Genomic DNA, 25,929 nt, shown 5'->3' on the forward strand with positions numbered 1-25,929 from the left:
TTTTGGACTAGGCTTTTTCAAGCCAACTTAAAAGTTTGCCTACAAATTTCATCTAGTTTTTTGAGCTAATCTTATTGAGCGAATTACATGACCGTTTACTAGCATGTGTGTGGATCTGTAGGCATTTGCGTGCGGATCAGCAAGTCGGAAAATTTGTGCCAAAAGTCACGTGACAGTTTTTCGTACTTGTAGAATTTTGTTTTGTACTTGAAGGATTTTGTTTTGTACTTGAAGGATTTTGTTTTGTACTTGAAGGATTTTGTTTTGTATTTGAAGGATTTTGTTTTGTACTTGAAGGATTTTGTTTTGTATTTGAAGGATTTTGTTTTGTACTTGAAAGATTTTAGTTTGTACTTGGAAGATATTTTTGTCATTGAAGACATACGTTTCTTTGTTCATCTAAAACATACTGTATTTGTTTGATAGCTACGTTTTTTATTTGCAGAACAAAATGCATTACCCAGATAGCAAACAGTCATTGAAACTATGCTGAATCAACATCCCGTTGTCAACATTAAGTCATTGAATCAACATCGAACTCTGATGTTGATTCAACATCATTTTGCACCCTGATTTAATATTGAAACAATGTTGAAATTCTGTCCATAGATCAACGGAATTTCAATGCTATTTCAATTATCAGGAATATTGAAACAATGTTGAAATTTCAACTGAACCAAGGATCAACGTGATTTCAATGGAATTTCAATCGTTTTAAAATGTTAATTTTAAATGTAATGCCATAAATTGAATAGCCTGCTTTATCTACAGCCAGGATGTAAAAAATTAATGGAACATTTAAAATCTTGTATAAAACACAGAACACACCACACTATTTAAAATCAAATTCATGTTTATTAGCTTCTCTACTCTTTATTTACATTTCATTGTCATCTGATGCCTGCATAAGTTGTCGTCCAGTTCCTCCTGCCCAGTCTGGCGAATAGCGCAGCCACTTTTGGGTGAAAATTGGGTGATGTAGCTGTCCCCATCTGCTGAGTAAGAGCATCTAAAACAGAAAATAAAATCACAATGCAAAACAAATATAGCATTTAAGTTAAACAGAACATATATTTGAACAAATTCAGTAGCCTAGGCCTATGATTTTTCAATGATCAGATAAGGCAATAAGTCCTCGTGTTGTAGGCTAGATCATATTTCCCCTATATTCAAAGCACTTTTCAAAACTGCCTGTTCATGGATGTATTCGAATTAAAGGGAGGCAAAAAGGATTAGCTTGCAGTGACCTCTTTCATAAGGAAAATGTATGAGGCCAATTGACTCAAAAATGTTTATGTTTATTATTTTATTGGTTCAGAAGTAGTTGTTAACTCCACAAATTTAATATAAATAACTGGATACTTATTAAATAGTTAATGTAGATTAGAGTTACCATAGACAAAAGATGTTTTGACAAAATAATCATAGACAAAAACCATTGCATTCAGTTTTTGACGAGGTTTTGGGCTGGAAAACCAATTGCAAGTGGTGCAAGTTGTTTGCAGAAATAAAATAAAATGAAATCAAAAATGTTGTTTTGCTTACTTGGTGTGCAATAGTGATCTGTAAAAGAACAGAAAAGACAAAAATCTCTGTTAAAAACAGCAATTAAAATTCACAATCATACAGGGTGACTGTACTTTATACATATGTACTCCGGTAACCAATCTGTTATTAAAAATTTAAAAATAAAGAATATAAACGACATAATATACAAATTAAATATACAGTGGTTTATTCTTTTCAGCTACAGTTGATGTAATAGTAGCATTCAAGAAATAAATGTAAAATATAAAAAGCGAAATACACTTTAATGTAGGCATATAAAATATACAATTCTCATTAAAGCTAATGAATTACGCCCCATTAACTGGACTCCCCCGGCCTCTCAGATCACCATAAATGTTAAAGGGATTTGAATGCTAAAATATGCTATTTTTTATGCTGCACTTTCTTCCTATAGTGAATATCAAGCTACAATATATCTGTTTGTCAGCTCAAAAGTTTCAGTGGTAGAACTTTTGCCTGGCGTGTCAGAGGTCCGGGTTTGGGTATTAAAATGAAGTACAATAGTTGTGCAAGTACAATGCTGTATCACTTGCGACGCAAACATCCAAAAGCAAATGAAAGCCGATGAGTACAACTGATGAGTAGTTTACACTTTAGATTAGGGGGTGCAGAAAGCTTAGTAAATTATTTATAATGTTTATTGAGATAATAGTACAATGTTGACATTTCAATGATTTATAAGTGATTAATAATATATTAACTAGTAACTATTAACCATTAAGGATTTTGTTTGATTCAGTTGTTTACTGAAGGCCCTGACTGAAACCCCAGGGTACTCAGGGTACTTACTGTCTGACAGCAGGTTCACTCAGACTCTGCTCATCATCACTGAAGAGTCCAGGAACAAAACAAGCCATCTGACACAGAGACAACAATATTTACTCTGCAGTTCCAGGTTCATTAGAAGGAAACAAGATAGAGCAGAGGTAAAATGCAGATAAAAGACAGAATAATATATATAACAACAATAATAACATATGTAATATACAAATTCTACTACTAATAATATAATCTTAAAATAACAGAATCTATATTTTTAATTTTAGGATGAGTGTGACTTACGTTTTGATGTCAGGGACTTCTTAAATTTGGCGAAATATATTCTGAAAAAGGCATATTAATGTATTTCATGAGCTTCTTTCATGAGCTTCTTTTCATGAGTTCACCTGTATTTCTAAGTCAGTATCTCCCTTCAGCCACATTTCTGAAGGGAGATACTGACTTAGAAATACAGATTTACTGAAGAAGCTCATGAAATACATTAATATGCCTTTTTCAGAATATATTTCACAAATTTTCTTTTCAAAAATCTTGGAGTTTCACTTTGTTCTGTATAGTTTCTTTCTGTCCACCTGAAATCACAGAACAATTTGTATTAATATCTGTTTATCATGAAATATCAAAACTCATGTGAACTTGTTTTCAGCCGATTAACGTTACACTCTCAGTGTAAGTGACGTCATCGATTCAGTAAATCAGCCTTTTCTAAAAAAAAAAAAACACTGACAAATCACCAGCAAAACATTCAGAGCCATCAAAATATCTCATACACACACGACGATTTGATGAAAAGCCCAGAGTTTCATCAAAAAGAGCTCAAAATTAGCCTAACATTACCTGAAAACTGCTAAGATAGATGCTAACGGACTTTTTCGAAGACACTAAACCATTTCTATAAAATAAATTTAATTGAAATGTCAATAACAAGTAAGAAACGTGTCAGAAACATTTGTATATCATATTTGTGTGATTTTAGCGACTAAACTTACCTAAAACAGCGTAAACCGCAGCGAGAGACGGAGATTACTGCTTGCCAGTAACGTTTTTTGTGTTGACGCCCCGTTTCCATGGCAACTCTGCTCCTCGCGCAGAACTCACCGCACACACAGCATTCACACAAACAAACATCTAGAGTTAAAACATTACATTTATAATGTACAGCCTCATTCAATAATCACTCACTATAGTAAGATTAATATAGTAGAATATAGTAGATTCTTTCTGGCAGCCTGTAAAAGAGTGAAAAACACGACGATAAAGCAGTCAGGACTTCTCTTTAATAAACTGCTTTTACATTTTCCCTCCGAGAAACTGCTGGACACGAAAGGCTTTAATATTAATTTACCGTGACCGTTGTCTAAACAAGTTAACGGTAACATTATTTGAAAATGAGCCAGTCTCTTCAGCTGCCCACAGACTGTATAAAAACACAACGTGTGCCTGTGCTGTCTGGGTTCATATCGAACATTAAGCAAGCTTACCTGTACTTGTGCCAAGGGTCCAGAAATGAGCTGTGTCCGGTGCAGTACGTTGGGTATACCACCCGTTGATCTCCCGGTCAACCAAAAATCGATGGATTTTCAATCATATTTCCCAGTCAACTATATTTCGATGCATTTTCTATCATATTTCCCGGTCAACTATATTTCGATGCATTTTCTATCATATTTCCCGGTCAACTATATTTTGATGACTTTTCAAACAACCGCATCGTTTCTCTGTCCACTATAAATCAATTACTTTTCAACACATTCAGGGATCACCCGGTAACCAAATATCAATGCTTAATCAATCATAAAGATAACTATGGATCAATGTTGTTCCAATATTGTTGCCATCAACATTAATAACATCAGGTTTTCATCGATATGATAATGGTGATTCAACATTTATTTTGCATTGAAAATTTCAATATCAACCATAATGATGATTCAGATGGAAAAACAATGTTTATTCAATGTTGGCTTGCTGTCTGGGTAGTTTGTGAGTGATGTTTTGTATTTGCAAACCACACTGAGTTTGTTTGTGAATCGTTGGGTGTGAGTAAAACACATTTTGTGTGTGTGTGAGGTTTTGGCATGAATCTCACTCCATAGATCATTACTATCACTTTTTTATCAATTTAACACATCCTTACTGAATAAAAGTATTGATTTTATTTTAAAAAAAGAAAAAAAAAATACTGATCAGTATTGTATATTGTTGTTATATTGTTGTTTTACTTTTTATTCATCAAAGTATCACATGTTCTGAAAAATATTAAGCAGCAGAACTGTTTCCAGCTTTGATAATAAATCATCATATTAGAATCATGGTTGAATCATGTGATAATGATCCTAAAAATTCAGCTTTGTATCACAGAAATAAATTATATTTCGAACGAGTCAGTCTTTCATTCGTTATCTGGCTCGGCTCTGTGTTCATCTTCAGTTCTCTCTTCACAGTTCAGTCCTGTTTAAGTGCATGCATTACTCGGGATATTGATTTGTTTTAACTCAGAGGGAGTGTCAGTCACATTAAAAAAGTTAACAGCTTAACATTAAGGATTAATGTGGATTATTAGTATTAGATGCATGCAAATGTTTAAAATGGATATCCAGGCTGCTTTGTTTAGAATCTTCTCACAACAGATACGGAAGAAAGACAATGCTGAATAAAGTCTTGTCAATGTTGTTCCAATATTGTTGCCATCAACATTAATAACATCAGGTTTTCATCGATATGATAATGGTGATTCAACATTTATTTTGCATTGAAATTTCAATATCAACCATAATGATGATTCAGATGGAAAAACAATGTTTATTCAATGTTGGCTTGCTGTCTGGGTAGTTTGTGAGTGATGTTTTGTATTTGCAAACCACACTGAGTTTGTTTGTGAATCGTTGGGTGTGAGTAAAACACATTTTGTGTGTGTGTGAGGTTTTGGCATGAATCTCACTCCATAGATCATTACTATCACTTTTTTATCAATTTAACACATCCTTACTGAATAAAAGTATTGATTTTATTTTAAAAAAAGAAAAAAAAAATACTGATCAGTATTGTATATTGTTGTTATATTGTTGTTTTACTTTTTATTCATCAAAGTATCACATGTTCTGAAAAAATATTAAGCAGCAGAACTGTTTCCAGCTTTGATAATAAATCATCATATTAGAATCATGGTTGAATCATGTGATAATGATCCTAAAATTCAGCTTTGTATCACAGAAATAAATTATATTTCGAACGAGTCAGTCTTTCATTCGTTATCTGGCTCGGCTCTGTGTTCATCTTCAGTTCTCTCTTCACAGTTCAGTCAGTGTCCTGTTTAAGTGCATGCATTACTCCGGGATATTGATTTGTTTTAACTCAGAGGGAGTGTCAGTCACATTAAAAAAGTTAACAGCTTAAGTCATTTGTGGATTAATGTGTATTAGAGATGCAAAATGTTTAAAATGGATATCCAGGCTGCTTTGTTTAGAACTCTCTCTCACAACAGATACGGAAGATAAGACAATGCTGAATAAAGTCGTTGTTTTTGCTATTTTTGGACCAAAATGTATTTTCGATGCTTCAAAAAATTCTAACCGACCCTCTGATGTCACATGGACTACTTTGATTATGTTTTTCTTACCTTTCTGGACATGGACAGTAGACCGTACACACAGCTTCAATGGAGGGACTGAGAGCTCTTGGACTAAATCTAAAATATCTTAAACTGTGTTCCAAAGATAAACAGGGATTTTACGGGTTTGTAACAACATGAGGGTAAGTTATTAATTACATAAATTTGCTATCTTGGTGAACTAACCCTTTAAAGCTGCGGTAGGTAACTTTTGACGCTCTAGCGGTTAATAAACAGAACTGCTTGCGTCTTGCGGAAGAACATCGTAGCCAGAACTACTTCTCTCTGTTTATGTCTATGAAGAATCACAAAGGTACTGTGTTACTCCGCCGCGGTACCCCCGAAGCAATCTAAAATAGTCCAATATAAACACTTATTATAGGTGCACCCTAGTGATTCAGGACAAGCTAAAAACACGGTTTGGAAAATGGATTCATGGTGTACTCGCTTATTATATACATTTTTCTACATTTTGAACACAAACAAAGTTACGGACTGCAGCTCTGATTGGTTGATTTCTTACCGGGAGCGGTCTGTAACTGCAAATGGCAATAGGACCACTGGGAGGAGCCAGGGGAGCTTGATTTTTTCACAGATTATCTGTCTCATATTCTACTGTCAGGACATAATGACAGGTTCAACAAATATGTAAAAAATATATTTTTACAAAAGTTCCCTACTGCAGCTTTAAAGCACAAGATCTTTTATACAATACAAATAAAATCTAATGCATGTTGATAACCTTTTTCTAATGTTTCATTCATGATTCATTCATTTTGTTCCAAGTTTTAGCTGTAGACCATAAAGATATTTAGAAAATAATTGCATGTAATTTATCTAAAATATTTTATTTTATTTACTTTAAAAATAAATATATTCTCTTCCCTCAGATGCTGTGAAGAGGTGGAGAGTCTGAAGTGGATGCAGCGATGGCAGAAGACTTGAAGCTCGCTCCAGGAAGAGCTGGGGGTGGAGGTTACAAGAAATGAGCCAAACAACCGTAATGTGTTTAAGGGATACATCACCCAAAAATGAAAATAGTCATAATTCTCTCACCCTCATGTTTCAAACCTGTATAACTTTCTATGTTCTGCTGAAAGATATTTGGAAGAATGTTTGTAACCAAGCAGATCTCGTTTTCTTAATGATCATAATAATTTTTACAATGGCAGTTAATGGATTGTGAGATCTGCTTGGTTACAAACATTCTTCCAAATATATTTGTGTTTATAAGACAACATGTTTAAGCCAATGACAAGATTGATAAAGACATGATAAAAAGAAACCATCTTTTAACATTCTATAGTAGAACACACGTGAACGCATTCTCAGAAATGTAATATTTGAATTCATGTCGGTTCTATACTGTTTAAAATAATTTATGCTACTTCAATTTTATAAATAGCAATGATTTCAAACATATTTTATGATGGGGGTCTTATATGTTTTATGATTTTCTTGTCACATGACAACAATGGCTCTTGCCTGATCATTATTCCACATTCAAATATTAATAATATTCTTAATTAATATTATTTATATGATTAAAGTATTTAAAAATAAATGCAATTAAATAAATAATATTGATTTATATTATTATATATTAAAAACATTAATAAACAAATACTGCAAATTTGGCATTTTTTATAAAAAATAATGGACTTAAAGATTGAGTATTTCAGCACTTTTTATTCAGTGATGACCATCATTAAATCATATTTTTGACGAAAATGGTAGGCCTGTAAACTTATTTCAGAAATCCAAAATGGATACAAAGATTACATTGAAAAAAATGTTTCAATCGATTTTTATCATCTTGAAGATTCTTATTTGTCATTTCCCCAGTAAAGCAAACATGAAAACAATATCGTCAGAACATAGAAAGGTGTACAGTTTTGAAACATGAGGGTGAGTAAATGACAGAATTTTCGATTTTTGGCTAAACTCTCCTGTTTATATAATAATTCAGAATTTCGTCATTGGTATTTTAGTTTGGTTAAAAGATGCTAAACTGTTGAAAAAAACAATAAAATGTGCTAAATCAGAACATGCTTCTTTTTGCATATGTTCACAAATATATACTTAAACGCAGATTATAAAATAATAATGAAATAAATATTAATTTTATTTACCCCTGACATAACTACAGGGCTGTGTCGCATTTATTTTGGCTGTAATGAGAATGCATTATAAATTCCAGTTCAGTTCATAAATCTGAATGTATGCTAACAAACTGAAGCATTTTAAATTAAGGCTGCAAGTGTCGTTTGTCTAAATGCGTTGTGATGGACTTGTTTTAACAGTATTCAGTTCAGTTCGTTAGAAATACAGCTGATCAGCTGAGGAAAAAACGAACATTCTCTTAATGTCAAGGATTCAATGGGCTAAATAAGGCTGTTGAATGTCTTTGAATTTTAAATTAAATACGCTTCTCTTCAAATTCATATTCAATAGCTCAATATATGATGTAAATTGAATTTATACATATCTTTATTCCTTTGTGGAAAGTGTATATACAGAGAGTATGATCTCATAAATATTATCTGTACGCGGAAGGGTTTAAAGATGACGCCTTATGCATAAAATAAAGATTGAAAGGAATACAAAAGGATTGTACAAAACATTCTCAAGTGTCTCCTGACCAGCACCTCTGCCCGATGAAATGATAATAGGTTTTCCACTGAATGAGGGTGGGATCATTTTTGTTTTATAAAAGCACACAAACGAGAGGATGTAGAATGTTTTTATTATTATTATTATTATTATTATTATTATTATTATTATTATTATTATTTAAGTTAAACAAGATTATATTCGGTTGAATAAATTACAAGCAAGTGACGTAGTAAGTTATGGCAAATTCTGTTTTGAGGTTACATCAGATGAGCAATTTCAACTTTTTATAAGTTAAATGAAACCATCTTGAATTATTATTATTATTATTTTATTTTTTTGCTAGTTTAATTTAATTCAAATTACTTATACAATATACAATAAAATAAAGATGAAGGCAGCAAATGGGCTGTGGAATCTTGTTACAGTGTATATTGAACTTTAAACATTTACATAATAAAATAATAATAATAATAATAATAATAATTTGGAGTGATTTATATTCTGCTTCTCTCTCAGGTTCTATGGACATTGGATATTGGGAATCAGATGTCTCCATTTCTGACCCCCAGGCCTAAACCAGCTTCCGGAAATAAAAATAGCAATTATTATTATGCAGTATCCTCACTTGATATGGGAATCAGTGATGAGGAATGGGAAAGACTGCAGAAGGCTCTTGACTGGCCTGGTCCAGATAAAGAAATCAATCAGCTGAATCTGAGCACAAGCCCAGTCCACTCAACATTCTCTATTGTGGGACTCAAAAACAGTTACAAAGTGGGAGATAACATCTCCATTATTATCACAGCCAGAGACCACAACAACAACATGAAAAGATACGGAGGAGATTTTTTCAAAGCAAAGCTTTTCCATTCAAACCTAAAGGTGTGCTTATTTTATGATACAGTTTTATGAATATGGCATATGTTTATGTTTGTTAGCTTACTTTACCAGCATACTGTACATTAGTTTTCTGCAGTACTGCAGTACACTTGACCTATTCCATTCTTCTTGAAGGCGAGTGTGTATGGGGAGGTTCTGGATCATTGTAATGGAACGTACTCTGTTGTTCTTCTCATGCCCTGGGAAGGTCAGGCACAAGTTTTTGTACGTCTTGAGCACTCCAGCGAGGTTGTACAGATTCTTAAAAAATACAGAGAGTCTTCATTCCCACGCAGCCACTATAATGGCCACTTTGAAGGTCCAGGCCCCGAAAACACCAGGATCAGTGAAGTAGTAGAATGCAATCTTAAGTGGGGTGGAGATGGAAGTTGGAGTAAAGGCAACTGCTGCTGTGAGTATGAGGATATAAAAATGAGGACGGTGTGGCAGTGTGAGAGACCGAAGAAACTTTCCTGTGACAAACTGGTTCATCACTCAATGGGAGGTTTTAAAAGCCCTTTAAATGCATTTGAGAATCAACTTTTTACAAAGTAAGTTTGAAAGTGTTCATATGTAATTCAGAAAATTTTTAAAACTAAAAATATTTCTAGAAAAATTAATTATTAAAATTTCTTCATAGGGAATTAACAAATGTTGCTATTTCTGGAGAAAAAATCAACTTAAATGTCCTTTCCAACACTGCAGGCAATGGTATGTTAACATATGGAAAATGTATTAACATGTATTCTTTTTATTATTATTATAATTCAATAAACGCATTTCTGCTTGAGTATTTTATTTGATCAAGTGTGTGATATTAAAACTTTTCTGGCATATTTTGCTTATTCATCTTAATGTTAAATATTATCATGCACACATTGGCAGTGTTTCAGTAAATTAAATATTCAAGCCATAAACTTACACTATAAACCAAACATCTAGCCGAATTCTCCTTTCAATACACCTTCTTCTGCTTTGTCTTTATTTTTATTTTATTTAATGACATTTTATTAATTTTTTTTCCAAATAGGAAATGAACAAAATATAGGCTACACAGATCACATATCAGACGACTGACATCTATAATGTAATGTTACAAATGAATGAAGAATTTGCATTGACAGTCTTTTCAGGTAAATGTTTCTTTGCTTTAGGCACAATGGAGAGATGCAGATCTGGCTTGACAACACTGGTTCCAGCTGGGTTCTATTTGAAAGATGTTTGGAAGTCTTTTATATGCAACACTCAACAGTTCAATTCCACCCAAATGGCAAATTGTCTTAAAAACAAAATTATCTACTTGTTGGGAGACTCCACCACAAGGCAGTGGTTTGAGTATTTAGAAAGAAATGTGCCAGGCAAGTTATCCAATGATATGACTTTGTTGTCATTATTATTTTATGAGACTTCTTTGCATGAATGTATAAAAATAAAAATAAACAAGGTATTGACATACAGAGGTGCCACAAAGTATGTGGAAAATGAATCAACATATATTAATGTCTTGGTATTAGATGAAAATATCAAACTATATGGCACTCTTTTCAAGCAAACGTCAAAAATACTTTTTTTAATTTTTAAATTAGCAAAATGCTATTACAAAAATGGCTTATAAAAATTAATTCTACTACTGTATACAGGCCACCAGGGCACCATATAGACTTTATTAAAAAGTTTGGTGATTTTATAAAGTTTTAATAGTTGGTAATTTTAATATTCATGTTGATAATGAAAAAGATGCATTGGGATCAGAATTTATAGACATTCTGAACTATACTGGGGTTAGACAACACCTACTCATTGTCGAAATCATACTTTAGATTTAATACTGTCACATGAATTGATGTTGATAGTGTTGAAATTATGCAGCCAAGTGATGATAATCTCAGATCATTATTTAGTTTTGTGCAAACTTCATATAGCCAAAATTGTAAATTCTACTTCTTGTTACAAGTATGGAAGAACCATCACTTTTACCACGAAATACTTTTTAAGTTATGTCCCTGATGTATCCAAATTCCTTAGCATATCCAAAACTTCAGAACAACTTGATGATGTAACATAAACTATGGACTCTCTCCTTTCTAGCATTTTAAATAAAGTTGCTCCTTTATGCTTAAGGAAGGTTAAGGAAACCAGTATGACACCATGGTATAATGAGCATACTCGCACCCTAAAGAGAGCAGCCCAAAAAATGGAGTGCAGCTGGAAAACAAAACTAGCGGTATTTCGTATTGTTTGGCGGGAAAGTAACCTATCCTACAGAAAAGCATTAAAAAACTGCTAGATCCAATTACTTTTTCTTCTCTTTTAGAAGAAAACAAACATAACCCCAGGTATTTATTCAATACAGTGGCTAAATTAACGAAAAATAAAGCCTCAACAAGTGTTGACATTTCCCAACATCACAGCAGTATGAACTACTTTACTTCTAAAATTGATACTATTAGAGATAAAATTGTAACCGTTCAGCCGTCAGCCACAGTATTGCATCAGACAGTGCACTATAGACCCCCTGAGGAACAGTTCCACTCATTCTCTACTATAGGAGAGGAAGAATTGTGTAAACTTGATAAATCATCTAAACCAACAACATGTATGTTAGACCCTATACCATCTAAGCTCCTAAGGGAGGTGCTTCCAGAAGTCATAGATCCTCTTCTGACTATTATTAATTCCTCATTGTCATTAGGATATGTCCCAAAAACATTCAAACTGGCTGTTATTAAGCCTCTCATCAAAAAAAAAAAAACACAACTTGACCCCAAATTACTAGTTAATTATAGACCAATCTCGAATCTCCCTCTTCTGTCCAAGATACTAGAAACGGTGGTATCCTCACAATTATATTCCTTCTCAGAGAAAAATGGTATATATGATGATTTCCAGTCAGGATTTACACCATATCATAGTACTGAGACTGCTCTCCTTAGTTACAAATGACCTGCTCTTATCATCTGATCGTGGTTGTATCTCTCTATTGGTTTTATTGGATCTTAGTGCTGCATTTGACACAATTGACCACAACATTCTTTTGCATAGACTTGAACACTTTGTTGGCATTAACGGAAGTGCATTAGCATGGTTTAAATCATACTTATATGACCGCCATCAGGTCGAAGCAGTGAATGAAGATGTATCATATCGATCACAAGTGCAGTATGGAGTACTTCAAGGCTCAATACTAGGGCCGCTACTCTTCACGCTTTATATGTTACCCTTGGGAGATATTATCAGGAAACATGGTTTTAGCTTTCACTGTTATGCTGATGATACTCAGCTCTATATTTCTTCGCAGCCCGGTGAAACACACCAATTTGAAAAACTAATGGAATGCATAGTCGATTGTGACGAGTGGGGCGGGGCCGAGAGACGTGGGCACGAGGAGTGAGGCCAGGTGTAGTGATTGGAGATGCGCTGCACCTGCGCCCCACCGCCAGTCTCGAGTCCGACGTAGGAGATGGAAGGATGTAAAACTGGAGTGACGACCGTGAAGGACGAGAGAGGACCAGGCCTGGGCCATATTTTATGTTTTGCTTTTTATTTGCGGGCACCAGTCGTCCGCGAGGGGCTGGTGCGCTGTTTTGTGTTTATTTTGAATATTAAAATGATGTTTTGATTGTGCGCCGGTTCCCGCCTCCTTCTTCACGATGATTACAAAGGTTTTATTATTACATCGATATAAAAAACTGGATGAGGAGTAATTTCTCACTGCTAAATTTTGAAAAAAAAACAAAACAGAGGTGTTAATTATAGGACCTAAAAACTCTGCATGTAATAACCTAGAACACTGTCTAAGACTTGATGGCTCTGTAAATTCTTCGTCATCAGTTAGGAACCTAGGTGTGCTATTTGATCGCAATCTTTCCTTAGAAAGCCCAGTTTCTAGCATTTGTAAAACTGCATTTTTCCATCTAAAAAATATATCTAAATTACGACCTAAGCTCTCAATGTCAAATGCAGGAATGTTAAGGTTCGATTATTATAATGCTTTATTGGGTGGTTGTTCTGCACGCTTAGAAAACAAACTACAGCTAGTCCAAAATGCAGCAGCAAGAGTTCTTACTAGAACCAGGAAGTATGACCATATTAGATTTTAAAATATTGCTTATTACTTATAAAGTCCTGAATGGTTTAGCACCTCAGTATTTGAATGAGCTCCTTTTACATTATAATCCTCTACGCCCACTACGTTCTCAAAACTCAATTTGATAATACATAGAATATCAAAATCAACTGCCGGCGGCAGATCCTTTTCCTATTTGTCGCCTAAACTCTGGAATAACCTACCTAACATTGTTCGGGAAGCAGACACACTCTTGCAGTTTAAATCTAGATTAAAGAACCATCTCTTTAACCTGGCTTACACATAACATACTAATATGGTTTTAATATCCAAATCCGTTAAAGGATTTTTAGGCTGCATTAATTAGGTAAACCGGAACCGGGAACACTTCCCATACCACCCAATGTACTCATTAGAAGAATGGCATCTACTGTACGCTAATATTAGTCTCTTATTCGGAGGTCACCGTAGCCACCAGATCCAGTCTGTATCCAGATCAGAGGGTCACTATTCAGTCACCCGGATCCAGTACGCATTCAGACCAGATGGTCGATCATCACCTAGAAAGGACCTCTACATCCCTGAAAGACAGCGGAGACCAGGACAACTAAAGCCCCAGATACAGATCCCCTGTAAAGACCTTGTCTCAGAGGAGCACCAGGACAAGACCACAAGAAACAGATGATTCTTCTGCACAATCTGACTTTGCTGCAGCCTGGAATTGAACTACTGGTTTCATCTGGTCAGAGGAGAACTGGCCCCCCAACTGAACCTGGTTTCTCCCAAGGTTTTTTTCTCCATTCTGTCACCAATGGAGTTCCGGTTCCTTGATTGCAAATAAATGCACAGACACTATTTAAACTGAACAGAGATGACATCACTGAATTCAGTGATGAACTGCCTTTAACTGTCATTTGCATTATTGACACTGTTTTCCTAATGAATGTTGTTCAGTTGCTTTGATGCAATGTATTTTGTTTAAAGCGCTATATAAATAAAGGTGACTTGACTTGACTTGACATGTATGTATTTCAGTTTCACTCAAAAAGATACTGTGCACTTAAATTCTGTCATCACTTATTCAACCTCATTTTGTTCCAAACTTTCTTTGATCACAACAAAGTATTTTATGCTTAAAGACCGTTGATACATTTGTATTTTTTTCATTTTCGTTTCGTTTTTTTTTTTTGTGTGTGTGTGTGTTCTGCAAAAATAAGTCAGTCTGAAATCAAAACTCATTCCAAAATATAAAAGGAAAGAAGAAAACATTTCCCTAGCTTCATATTACAAATACTGCCTTACAACATCACAGTAATGAAAGAAAAAGCAACAGTTCTCTAAAAATGCTCAAGTTCAGTCAAATTCATTTTGAACTGCAGTGAACTGCTCTCTTTAAGTCCATCCATAGATTTCTATTGGATTTAAGTCAGGGCTCTGACTTGGCCACTAAAGAACATTCAACTTTCTATCATAAAGCCATTGTGTTGTTCTTTTGGAATGGGTTTTTGATTTCAGGCTTTATAAAAAATAATGCTTATCTTAAATTATGATGATGATTGATGATGATTTTCTATATAGGCTCTGTACTTCTTGTGGCTGTTATAAGTCTAATGTAAGTTTTGCTTGTCTTTATTAGGCTTAACAAGAATGGATCTCCACACTCCTCGTACAGGTGGACCCCTGATGGCAGTGGAGATGAAAAATAATATAATTGTGCACTGGAAGCCACACGGTGTTCCTTTGCGATTTTATAAAATGCTCATTACCGACCTGCATCATATTGCCAATGAAATTGATGAAATAGCTGGTGATCCTCATGCAGTTGTTGTCTTCACTATCTTTGCCCATCGGGTTTTCCACCCAATAACATTTTACATCCATGAAGTGGCCAAAATCCGTCAGTCTGTTGTTGCGTTGCTGAGCCGTGCACCACAGACTACTGTCATCATCAAGTCTGGAAACACTGCAGGACGAAAGGTATACTTGGTCACTTCCCATCCTACTTTGTTTCCAAATCATTTTCTACCTTGTTTTCTCATGATAATATTTATGGTAAACAAGAAAATATGGCAAATTTGGTCTTCTGCCTTTACGTGTATACTGAAAGTCTTGGAACACTGTTGCTCATAGGGATCATAAAAGGGCCATAAAATCATATTCAAGTGCTATTTTACAATGAAATATAAATCATGAATAATGATTATCATTTATTTTCTTGACCATTCTGCTATAAGTAAAATAGTTCTCTGTCATGTCCATTGTTCTGTCAAATAACAAACTTTTAACTAAGGCTTGGTCCTGGCTTAATCCCTGTCTATGAATGTAAGACTCAAAGAACATAACTGCAAAAAAAAAAAAAAAAGTAAACAAAGTCCCCTACTTAGGCACACATCTGTGAGTGAACTGTGAGTGACAATATTCTCTAAGGCCACTACCCAAGCTTCAAGCCCAATACAATATACAATATTCCAGCTTTTTCCAACTTTCCTCCCTTCCTTGTGGGTCTGGCAACTATGATGGTGTTTTAGTGTCACGTTGAAAAAAATAATTAAAAGATTACGAAATTAAAGTAGTTTTATTTCAAGAATAAAGTCAAAATATTACGAGAATAAAGTTGAAATGTTTCGAGAATAAAGTTGAAATGTTTCGAGAATAAAGTTGAGATATTACGAGAATAAAGTTCTAATACTATGAGAATAAAGTTGAAATATTACGAGAATAAAGTTGTAATATAAAAAGAATAAAGTTGCAATATTATGAGAATAAAGTCGAAATATTACGAGAATAAAGTTGTAATATAAAAAGAATAAAGTTGCAATATTATGAGAATAAAGTCGAAATATTACGAGAATAAAGTCAAAATATTTCAAGAATAAAGTCGAAATATTACGAGAATAAAGTCGTAATACTATGAGAATAAAGTAGAAATGTTTTGAGGATTTAAATAGTAGAAATTAAGTTGGAGAAAACTAACTCTGTGGTCGCTGTAGCTCTCTTATTTAATACACTAAAAAGTATGTGGGATTATTATGAGAAATCATACCATTTATCATACTCGCGGGGACAGTATGCTTGGAAATAATATTTAATATCTTCCATTGCATTTGATATTTGTAGTGCGCCAGCCACCCAATAGCAATAAGATTCATGCTTTTGATAGACCTACTTTTAATCTCTCAGCTTTCAAAATCAGTTTTATAGTTAAACACAAATTATGTGTCTTACAATAATGTGTTTTTCAAGCTCTGTAATGATCAGATCACTGTATTTATGTGAAACAATTAATTATTTTTTTATTTGTGACAATCTCGTAATCTTAGATTTTTTTTTGTCGACGTGGCACTAACACGCCATCGTAGGCAAGACATTTTTTTAATTCAACCCCATGACACTGCCAGGGGAACTACAGTTTTTCTACCTCAGTAAAACCCTGTCTGGCTCTATCCAGAATCTCAAGAAACCATTACTCCCAAAGGTGCATGACAACGAGAAAGGATGCAAATTAATTTGAAAGCCACTTCTCGTTGGGTTCTAGGAGATAGGTAAATTTACTGGGAAGCAGAGTACCCTACTTCAAGACCTTCAACAACGGGGGAGGATTCTATTTTATGTTAAAGGGATATGTTCTGTATCTTAAAAATTCTACATGTGCCATATAACTGTCAGGCAAAAAAACTTAAGATTCACTCGAAAGTACAGTTAAACAGTTTATTGAGGAACAATCAAAACACAATGCAAGAGAGTAAGGATGTCATGGGTGCAGATGCATAAAACTTGGCAGAACAGGGACTACAATGGGCGACAAATGGTAGAGTCCAAGAAAAGTCCAGAGAATTAATCCAACACAGACAACGAAACAGGAAAACAGGAGACAGAAGACACAGCATGAGAAAACTAAAGGACATGAGCACCACAATGATCCGACAGACAGACAAAACACAGCAACAATATACAGAGAAGCTGATGAGCCAGACTTAAATCCTATCAGCTCTCCAGCGATACTGAGTTGCCCAGAGTTGCAGGTATACCAATATATAGCCAGCACACACACATGACCTCACAAGATGAACTCACAGACCTGCTAAATGTGACAACAACAAGTAGAGATTCAATCTTTTGAGGCAAAGCCACATCTTGTCTGTTTCTAAGATATCAGACAAAAGGTCTTGCAGGGAGCAGAGGACTATGCTCGACCCATAGGAATTGCTTCCCAATGGAAGCCCACTAAGTGCTAGCTACAACCACTTGATACTGCTGTCCTCATTAAAGAGCTATAAGGGCGGTCATTCTGGACAGAAAACCCAAGTTTCCTGTGAGAGGCAGCATCAACCTTGTGCACTCATATAGTCATATAGTCTGCTTGGGGGGAAGTCGTGGCCTGGTGGTTAGAGAAGCTGACTCCTAAACCTAGGGTTGTTGGTTCAAGTCTCGGGCCGGCAGTACCATGACTTAGGGCTTCGGTGCCCTTGAGCAAGGCACTGAACCCCCCACTGCTCCCCAGGTGCCGCAGCATAAATGGCTGCCCACTGCTCTGGGTGTGTGTTCACGGTGTGTGTGTGTGTTCACCAGTGATGCGGGTCAATGTATTAATAACCCGCACCCGACAAACGTTTTCAACTAACCCGCCCGCAACTCGGACCCCAAAAAAAGGAAGAGAAAATATTGTACCTGACCCGGATTTTTTAAAAGTAGTAAATGCTCATCATAGCGTCATTGGGCCATAGACGTAGAAACTAGACAAAAAAAAAACAAAAACAAACAAACACACACACACACACACACAAAAAAAACATTATATTCTAATTTTGTCAAGATTTATAAAAAAAAAATTCAATAAGCTCATAATTTGTTGTAAAGTATCTATCTATAATGTCTATTTTGATGTTTCTGTTCAGCAGACGTGAGGTTCAGGTTTGTTCCGATCAGAGCTCGTGAGCGGAGAGCACATTTCTCCATATATTATGCTCCGCTCGCTCATTTCGTGGGGTCGTTCGCTCAACCCAGAATGGCCTGCTGGTTTGAAAATATGCAAGGAGACATTTAATGGATTAGTATTAAACTGGTGTTTTCTATGTCGCTGCAAAGATGAAGTTGCTGTTTCAAGCTTTCTGTAAAATATAGCCCATATTTCTCAAATCTGTGAGTGTAAAGCACACGCTGAGTTTCGCCATCCTCCAGTTCACATGCAATGCAAGTGATCGTGCCGGGGCCTCATTACATTGTCTGCTATATATTTGCTTCTTATTTATAAATACGGGCAATTGATTGATAAAACATTGATCAAAATTAAGATACAATTTATACCAAACGAAAATCTTTTAAAAGGAGTTTTCTATAAAACAAAACTTAATGAAGTTGTCAAAATCATGTTTTACCAAAAACCGTTAATAAGGTTTAACCCTCTAACCTTTTCTCTTGCTGCCTCCATCTCTACTTGCAGACTGAACTCGTGCGTCATCTTCGCGCCAGTAATTCATCCAATAAAGTGTAGGCCTATGTATTTCAAAATCGTGTATAGAACTATGTAAATTGCAAAGGTTTAATTGGCATCTTTATTTCAAACGACCGACCTCGACCCAAATGTCATTAAAAATATTTTTGGATGACTCGTAACTGCGGGCAACCGTGGGTGACCGCAGGCAACCGCTCATTTTGGATCAGCCCACGCATCACTGGTGTTCACTGCTGTGTGTGTGCACTTTAGATGGGTTAAATCCAGAGCACAAATTCTGAGTATGGGTCACCATATTTGGCTGTATGTCACGTCACTTTCACTATAACCTGTGCTATTTTGTTTTTTGGCACATATTAGAATAGTAACAGAAATGAGGAGGGATGGTATTCCTGAGCTCATTAATGTATACTCGCAGAGTGTGCTACACAAGAGGCAATACTCGCCTTTTGGTGCTTTTTCCAATCCTCACACCATGATGAGCCAGGTTCCCCAAAGGATTGGCATGGTAAATATCTCTTAAAGCTTGCAGACCACGGCCTCGCTTCATTGAACCTCCCGACCAATGCTTGAACAGTGAAGATCTAGATTGTCTGTGGCATGGGCCATAACATCACACAGATCATCATATGTTGGGGAGGAAGGCTGGGAGGACCCACTTATAACATCTCTACCCTCCTCAGTGACATCCAACTCTGATTGGCTAGATGGAAATAAAGTGATATCTTCTGATTCAAATGATTTAAGGGGAAAAATGTCCTGATTCAGCAGACCTTGAGTTAGTTACTGAAGAATGTGAAAGGGACGTACCTTTTTTCTTCTGCCAACTCGACCTGCAATCCCTACGAATGCTGTGCCTTTGTCATCATATGTCCCTAGCTAGCCAGCTTTTCCCTCAAGAATAGGGACAAGCAAACTGAGCTTCTTCATTGAAAACTTTTCAGAATGAGCACATTCAGCTCCCTCAAGAACTGAACACGTGTGCTTCTCACCCAAACTCATAACACACAATTCGTCATCCTGAAGCACTTGACTGGGTGTTTCCCCTTGGTGGTTTTTTTTTTTTTTATGCACATACACAAAACAAATGGCTCCTTAAGACAAAAAAGCTGATGATGTGAACTACTCACCGGCACACCAGTAGTGATGTCACTGACTGTCTTCAGCCAATAAGTTTGTTGGGTTTAGGACACATGCTTCAGTCACTGGTCATGGTGGTGGCATTTGCCATAGTGTCAGCGATCTTTAGTAAAGTAGTATGTGTCAAAGTAACATCTAGGTGAAGGGCTGGACCCAAGGTTTCACAGCAGAACATTGGATAGACCATGACACTACCACTGCCGGCCCACTTTTTTCCACTAGTACATTCCATCTCTTCACCAGTTAATTGATGCACACTTTCCCAGCCATCTTCCTTATCTAAAAGAAAACATGATTCATGAGACCAGTCAACCTTCATCCATTTGCTCAGTGGTCCAGTTTGATGCTGATAGGTCCATTGTGGGCACTCAGCATGGTCAGTCTGCCTGGTCTGAGGCTATGTAGGCCCATACAACTAACAATGATGTGCTGTGTGTTCTGAAACCTTTCAATAATGACCAGCATTAAGTCTCTTAGAAAATTTGAGTTACAGTAGCACTTCTTTGTGAACTGACCAGATCTTCTTTGTGAACTGCATAGTAACTAAAGGCAGACTCCCCTTGTTTTGTGTGAACCCTTGGTACTGTATTACTAATCCTAATGATCCGAGTGCTCTGTTAGGTTTATATTCAGTGAACATATCTGCAATATATTTCGGTCCTAGGTCACTGAGTGATTTATAGATGAGTAAAAGTACTTTAAACCTGAGGACTGGTGTGATATGCTCAGATTTTCTGGTTCTAGTTCGAATCCTGGCAGCAGCGTTCAGGATGAGCTGCAGCTGTCTAATGGCCTTTTTGGGATGGCCGGTGAATAGCCCATTACAATAGTCCACCCTGCTGGTGATAAAGGTATGGACAAGTTTCTCCAAGTCTTGACTGGAAACAAAACATCTAAATCTTGCAATGTTTTAGATGATAGTATGCTGATTTAGTTACTGCTTCGACATGACTACTGAAACTAAGGTTTGTCTCCAGGATCACACCAAGATTCCTGACTTAATTTTTAGTTGTTTGAACCCTAAAGTCAAGGTATGCATTCACCTTGAAAACGTCATCTTTGTTTCCAAATGCAATAACTTTTAACGTTTTTTCCTTGTTTAAATGAAGAAAGTTCTGGCACATCCAACTATTAATTTCACCAATACACTGGCAGAGGGAGTCAATGGGGCTGTAGTCATTTAGAGATAAGGCTAGGTAAATCTGGGTATCATTATCATAGCTGTGATAGGTAATTTGGTTATTTCTCATTATTTGACTTAGTGGGAGCAAAAACAGGCTAAACAATAGCGGTGCAAGAATTGACCTTTGTGGGACTCCGCATGTCATAGACGTCCACTTAGACTTATGCTCTCCTAGACTCACATAATAGCCTCTCCCTTCTAAGTATGACCTGAACTATATGAGTACCATCACAGAAGTCACAGTTTTCCAGCCTCTCTAGTAGTATGTTATGATCGACAGTGTCAAACACAGCACTGAGCTCTAGCAATACCAGCACTGATATTTTGCCAGAGTGTGAAATTAAGCGAATATCATTTATTATCTGAGTGATGTCTCTGTGCTGTGATGCAGTCGGAAACCAGATTGAACATTGTCCAGGTATCCATTTGAGTTTAAGTATTTGTTCAGCTGACTAAAAACTACCTTTCTATTATTTTGCCTATAAAAGGAAGATCAGATATTGGTCTATAATTGCTCAGAATGGTGTTATCAAGATTGCTCTTTTTCTGGAGGGGCTTAACAACTGCAGGTTTCAGGGAGTTTGGAAATGTCCCAGAAAGAAGTGAGGTGTTCACCACTTCTAAGAGATCTGCTTCTAAACAATTAAGCACAGTTTTGAAAAAAGATGTGGGAAGTGTGTCAAGATAGCAGTTTGGCGATTTTAGGTGATGCACTATTTCTTACAAAATTTTGCTTTCAATTGCTTCAAAAGTAGACAGTATCTTTTTTGATATTGTGGCCAAATCTCTCTGACTTCTGCATTGCCTGAGGATGTGTCAATCGCCTTCCTGTTGTTGATGATCTTCTCAGAAAAGAAGGAAGCAAACTCAATTAATTTGCTGTCTGAGAGCAGTTCACTGGAAATCTGACTTGGGGGGTTTGTCAGTCTCTCAACAGTGGCTGTTGAGGTTAGTGGTTAGTGGTTGAGGTTAGTGTTTATAAGGTCTGAGAAGAAATTTTGTCTAGCTTTTCTGCATTGTCTTTTCATAGTCTGAACTGCCGTTGATGTTCTCCAAACTGATTTCTGTCTGTTTGTTGTCTTACTGACTATTATTGGAGCAATATCATTAATATCATTCTTAACTTTTGAGTTAAAGGAATCAAGGAGAATATCAACAGAAGTCTGCAGAAATGCTTGGTGTTAAATATATGGCCTCCATAAATAGTACACTGTTCTCGTTAATGCATCTCTTTCTGACAGAGACAGATCTAGATTCAGTGGGAGCAGAGATAAAAGATATCTGAAATAAAATACAGAAGTGATCAGATAGTGCTACATCCTTAATAACAATGGATTAAAAGTTTAGACCCCTACTGATGATTAAATCTAGAGTGTGTCCACCTTTGTGTGTGGGTCCATGCACATGCTGAATCAGGTCAAAAGTATTTAGAACCATTATCATTTCTTTTGTAGTTTTGTTTTCTGCATTATTTATGAGAATATTAAAATCCCCTGCAATAGCAAAGCAGTCAAACTCTGAGGAAAGCATCAATAACATGTGACCTCTTCAACAAAGGGTGGAGAGTATTTTGGAGGCCTGTAAATAATAATAAACAGAATGCGTGGAGCACCTTTGAGCACAATCCCTAAATATTCAAAAGACAAGTACTGACCAAATGAAACTTGCTTGCATTGATAGACACCTTTAAATAGAGCAGCTATACCTCCACCTCTCCTTACAGTCCTGCAGACACCCATGTAAGTGAAGTTAGGAGGGACTGCTTCATTGAGGACTGTTGCACTGCAGCTGTCTTCTAGCCAAATTCGTTAAGAAACATAAAATCCAGATTGTTTGTGGTTATAAAGTCATTGATTAGAAATAATTTATTTTTTTAGTTAGCGAATGTTAACTTGATGTCAGTGCTTTGTGTCTTTAAATCGCTCTTAGTTTAATGCATAATAGACCGCAGATTAGATGAGTTTGCCCTTCGGCTTGAAAAGGCCTAAGACTTTCTATCACATGATAAAACTGAAATAGAGAAAGCTACAGGCACACTGGGTTCCCGCTTGTTCTGTAAACATTTGTGAATGTTTCTGCTATTATAGCGGGGACCCGACACATACTGTATCACTGAGAGCTGCTCTCAGTAGTTTTTGGTTCACCTTCAGCAGATAGAGGCTGAAGGTGAAATGAGTCTTGGGTGCCCATGACCCTGATGTCAGTTCACTGTTTGTCCTTCCTTGAAACACTTCTGTTAGGTACTGACATATGCATACCACAAACTCCCCACAAGATCTTTTTGAGATACTCTGACTCGGTTGTCTATCAGTATCTGACCCTTGTCACAGTCACTCAGATCTTTTCACCTGCTTTTTTTTTTTTTTTTTTTTTTTTTTGAGCACATAACAATTTGGGACATTTTACTAACATGATATTCACTTTACCTGTCAGTGGTTTCAATGTTGTGGTTGATCCGTGGGATGTTATTTGCACAGTAGCAATACATACAGTATGAACAACAGACTTTATGTAGTTTTTCCAAACCAGCATTGCTTATTCCAGGTCTGACAGTATCATTTGCTACTGATCTTTATATCTGTAGGCTAAATATGTTTATTCTACCTCAACCAATCTATGTCTTTATAAACTTTTATATTTTATTTTATGGAAGGTTAATTTACTACAAACGTCCTGTTTGTTGCAGTAATTCTGATTTCTGTTCTTACAGAATATTTTTCAAAGTGATTGGTTAACCATGCAGCTGAACACAGTGATGCGAGAGATGTTTAGAGATGTTCATGGAATAATCTACTTAGATGTATGGCAGATGACTTCCTGTCACTATCTACATGAAAATATTCACCCAGGACCTGTTATCGTTGCTAATGAGGTCAATCTGTTTCTGTCATATGTCTGTCCTATCTGATTAATCATTTACAATTACACAGCCCCAAAGAATAATATTTATCTTGCTTTGCTATCATCCGCAATGTACACACAATGAGACGGCATAAAAACGTGTATGCAGACTTGTATGAACAGCTTACAAATACCCTTATGAATAATGGATAATTTATTGCATTAGAAAGCCTAAACCTAAATTGTTTTAACGGATCAATTTGTAAATAAAGTTATTATGTTATAACTGTTTTGTCTGTTTCCATTCATTTGGGTAATTTTACAGTAAATACAATTTAAACTTAATAAAAATTATAATATTATAAACTGTTTTCAGCATACCACAATCAGTTTATATATATATATATATATATATATAAATAAATATATATATATATATATATGTATATATATAAAACATTAAATGACTGTCCTATCCTGTCCTATCATTAAACATTAAATGAATTAGGGATGTGCAATATTGACAAAAATGTCTCAGTATTTTCTGGGATTTTATCAGTAATGGCAATTAGATGAGTAGTTAAATAATAGTATTATTAGCCAGACTGAGGTTTCAGAAGAAATTACCTTCATAACCATGACAGGCAGTTAGTTTACAGCCACCTCCATAGCCGTGACAGGACAAACAGAGACCTTGATCAGAACAGGACAGACTGAGAGTTCACAAACAGCCTCTATAGATGTGACAGCACAGGCAGCGAGTTTGTAAATGGCCTCTATAGGCATGACAACACAGGCAGAGATTTTGACAAAAAATGTCTCAGTATTTTCTGGGATTTTATCAGCAATGGCAATTAGAAGAGTAGTTAAATAATAGTATTAGTATAATAGTGTTATTGTGCTTATATCTTAAGAACTACCATGGACAGCTGACTCATAATGTTTTTGATATTATTCATATTCTGTGTGGTGATCAGTTCTAAATGTGTGCCTCATCTTTTCAGTCAAATTCTTAAATTGAATCAGTCAATTAAAATAAGAAGTTATTTGGGTTGTTACCAAGCAAACTATATCAATATCGGGATCAGTATTGAAAATCAATATCACATTTGTGATAATTATACTTTTTGGTGGAAAAAAATGTCTTTGTTTAATACCGATAAACTATATGAAATAATAAAAATATACAATTCTGCCCCCATATCTTGAATTTTATGACCATTATAAATGCATTTTAATAAACTGAATCAGGCAGTTAAAGGGGGGGGGGGGGGTGTTGAAATTCTATTTCATGCATACTGAGTTTTTTACATTATTAAAGAGTTGGATTCCCATGCTAAACATGGACAAAGTTTCAAAAAATTAAGTTGTATGTTCCTTCCGGTTTGTCACAAGTTTCATAAAGTTTTTTTTCGAGTATGGGTCTGTGTGAAGTTAGATGGTGCGGAATTTCCTTCTATGGGTCCTAAGGGCACTTCTCCCGGTAGAGCGCGCGCTCCCGTAGAGCAGAGCAGAGACATTCACTGACCAGAGTGATAGAGCGAAATGTCACCAAAGCACAGCAGACCAAAAAAAAATTTTGTCATCACATTGCACTTCCCACATGTACACCTTTAAAGAAAAAAAAAAGACGACCTAAAGTGGAACTTAATCATTTTCCAAAACCGCTAAGCAAATATATAAAAATTCAATACATACCACATAGAGACGTCCTGCTGTAGTCGTTGCTGCTGCTCGCTCGTGATTCTTTAGCTCCGCCCAGCCGCTCGTGTTTTTCCGGGAAAAAACGGTAC

At 35.7% G+C, this 25,929-nt stretch overlaps 1 protein-coding gene and 1 long non-coding RNA gene across 2 annotated transcripts; one reads left to right on the plus strand and one right to left on the minus strand.

Annotated features, from left to right (window-relative positions):
- Positions 1-835: 835 nt before the first annotated feature.
- On the minus strand, positions 836-2,383 carry LOC113065983 (uncharacterized). Its single transcript, XR_003279105.1, has 3 exons — positions 2,359-2,383; positions 1,546-1,563; positions 836-1,009 (listed from the first exon to the last, which is right to left on the minus strand). It is a non-coding gene; the product is annotated as an uncharacterized LOC113065983 (long non-coding RNA).
- Positions 2,384-7,861: 5,478 nt separating this feature from the next.
- On the plus strand, positions 7,862-24,276 carry LOC113065889 (NXPE family member 3-like). The gene is made up of 7 exons (XM_026237440.1): positions 7,862-7,867; positions 9,092-9,457; positions 9,590-10,005; positions 10,095-10,165; positions 10,609-10,812; positions 15,157-15,497; positions 24,006-24,276. The coding sequence occupies exons 1-7, from the start codon at positions 7,862-7,864 to the stop codon at positions 24,201-24,203; spliced, it is 1,602 nt and encodes a 533-aa protein (XP_026093225.1). The 3' UTR covers positions 24,204-24,276.
- Positions 24,277-25,929: the final 1,653 nt, after the last annotated feature.

The sequence above is a fragment of the Carassius auratus genome, chromosome 49 (assembly GCF_003368295.1).
Source record: "Carassius auratus strain Wakin chromosome 49, ASM336829v1, whole genome shotgun sequence".
NCBI classification, from domain to species: Eukaryota; Metazoa; Chordata; class Actinopteri; order Cypriniformes; family Cyprinidae; genus Carassius; species Carassius auratus.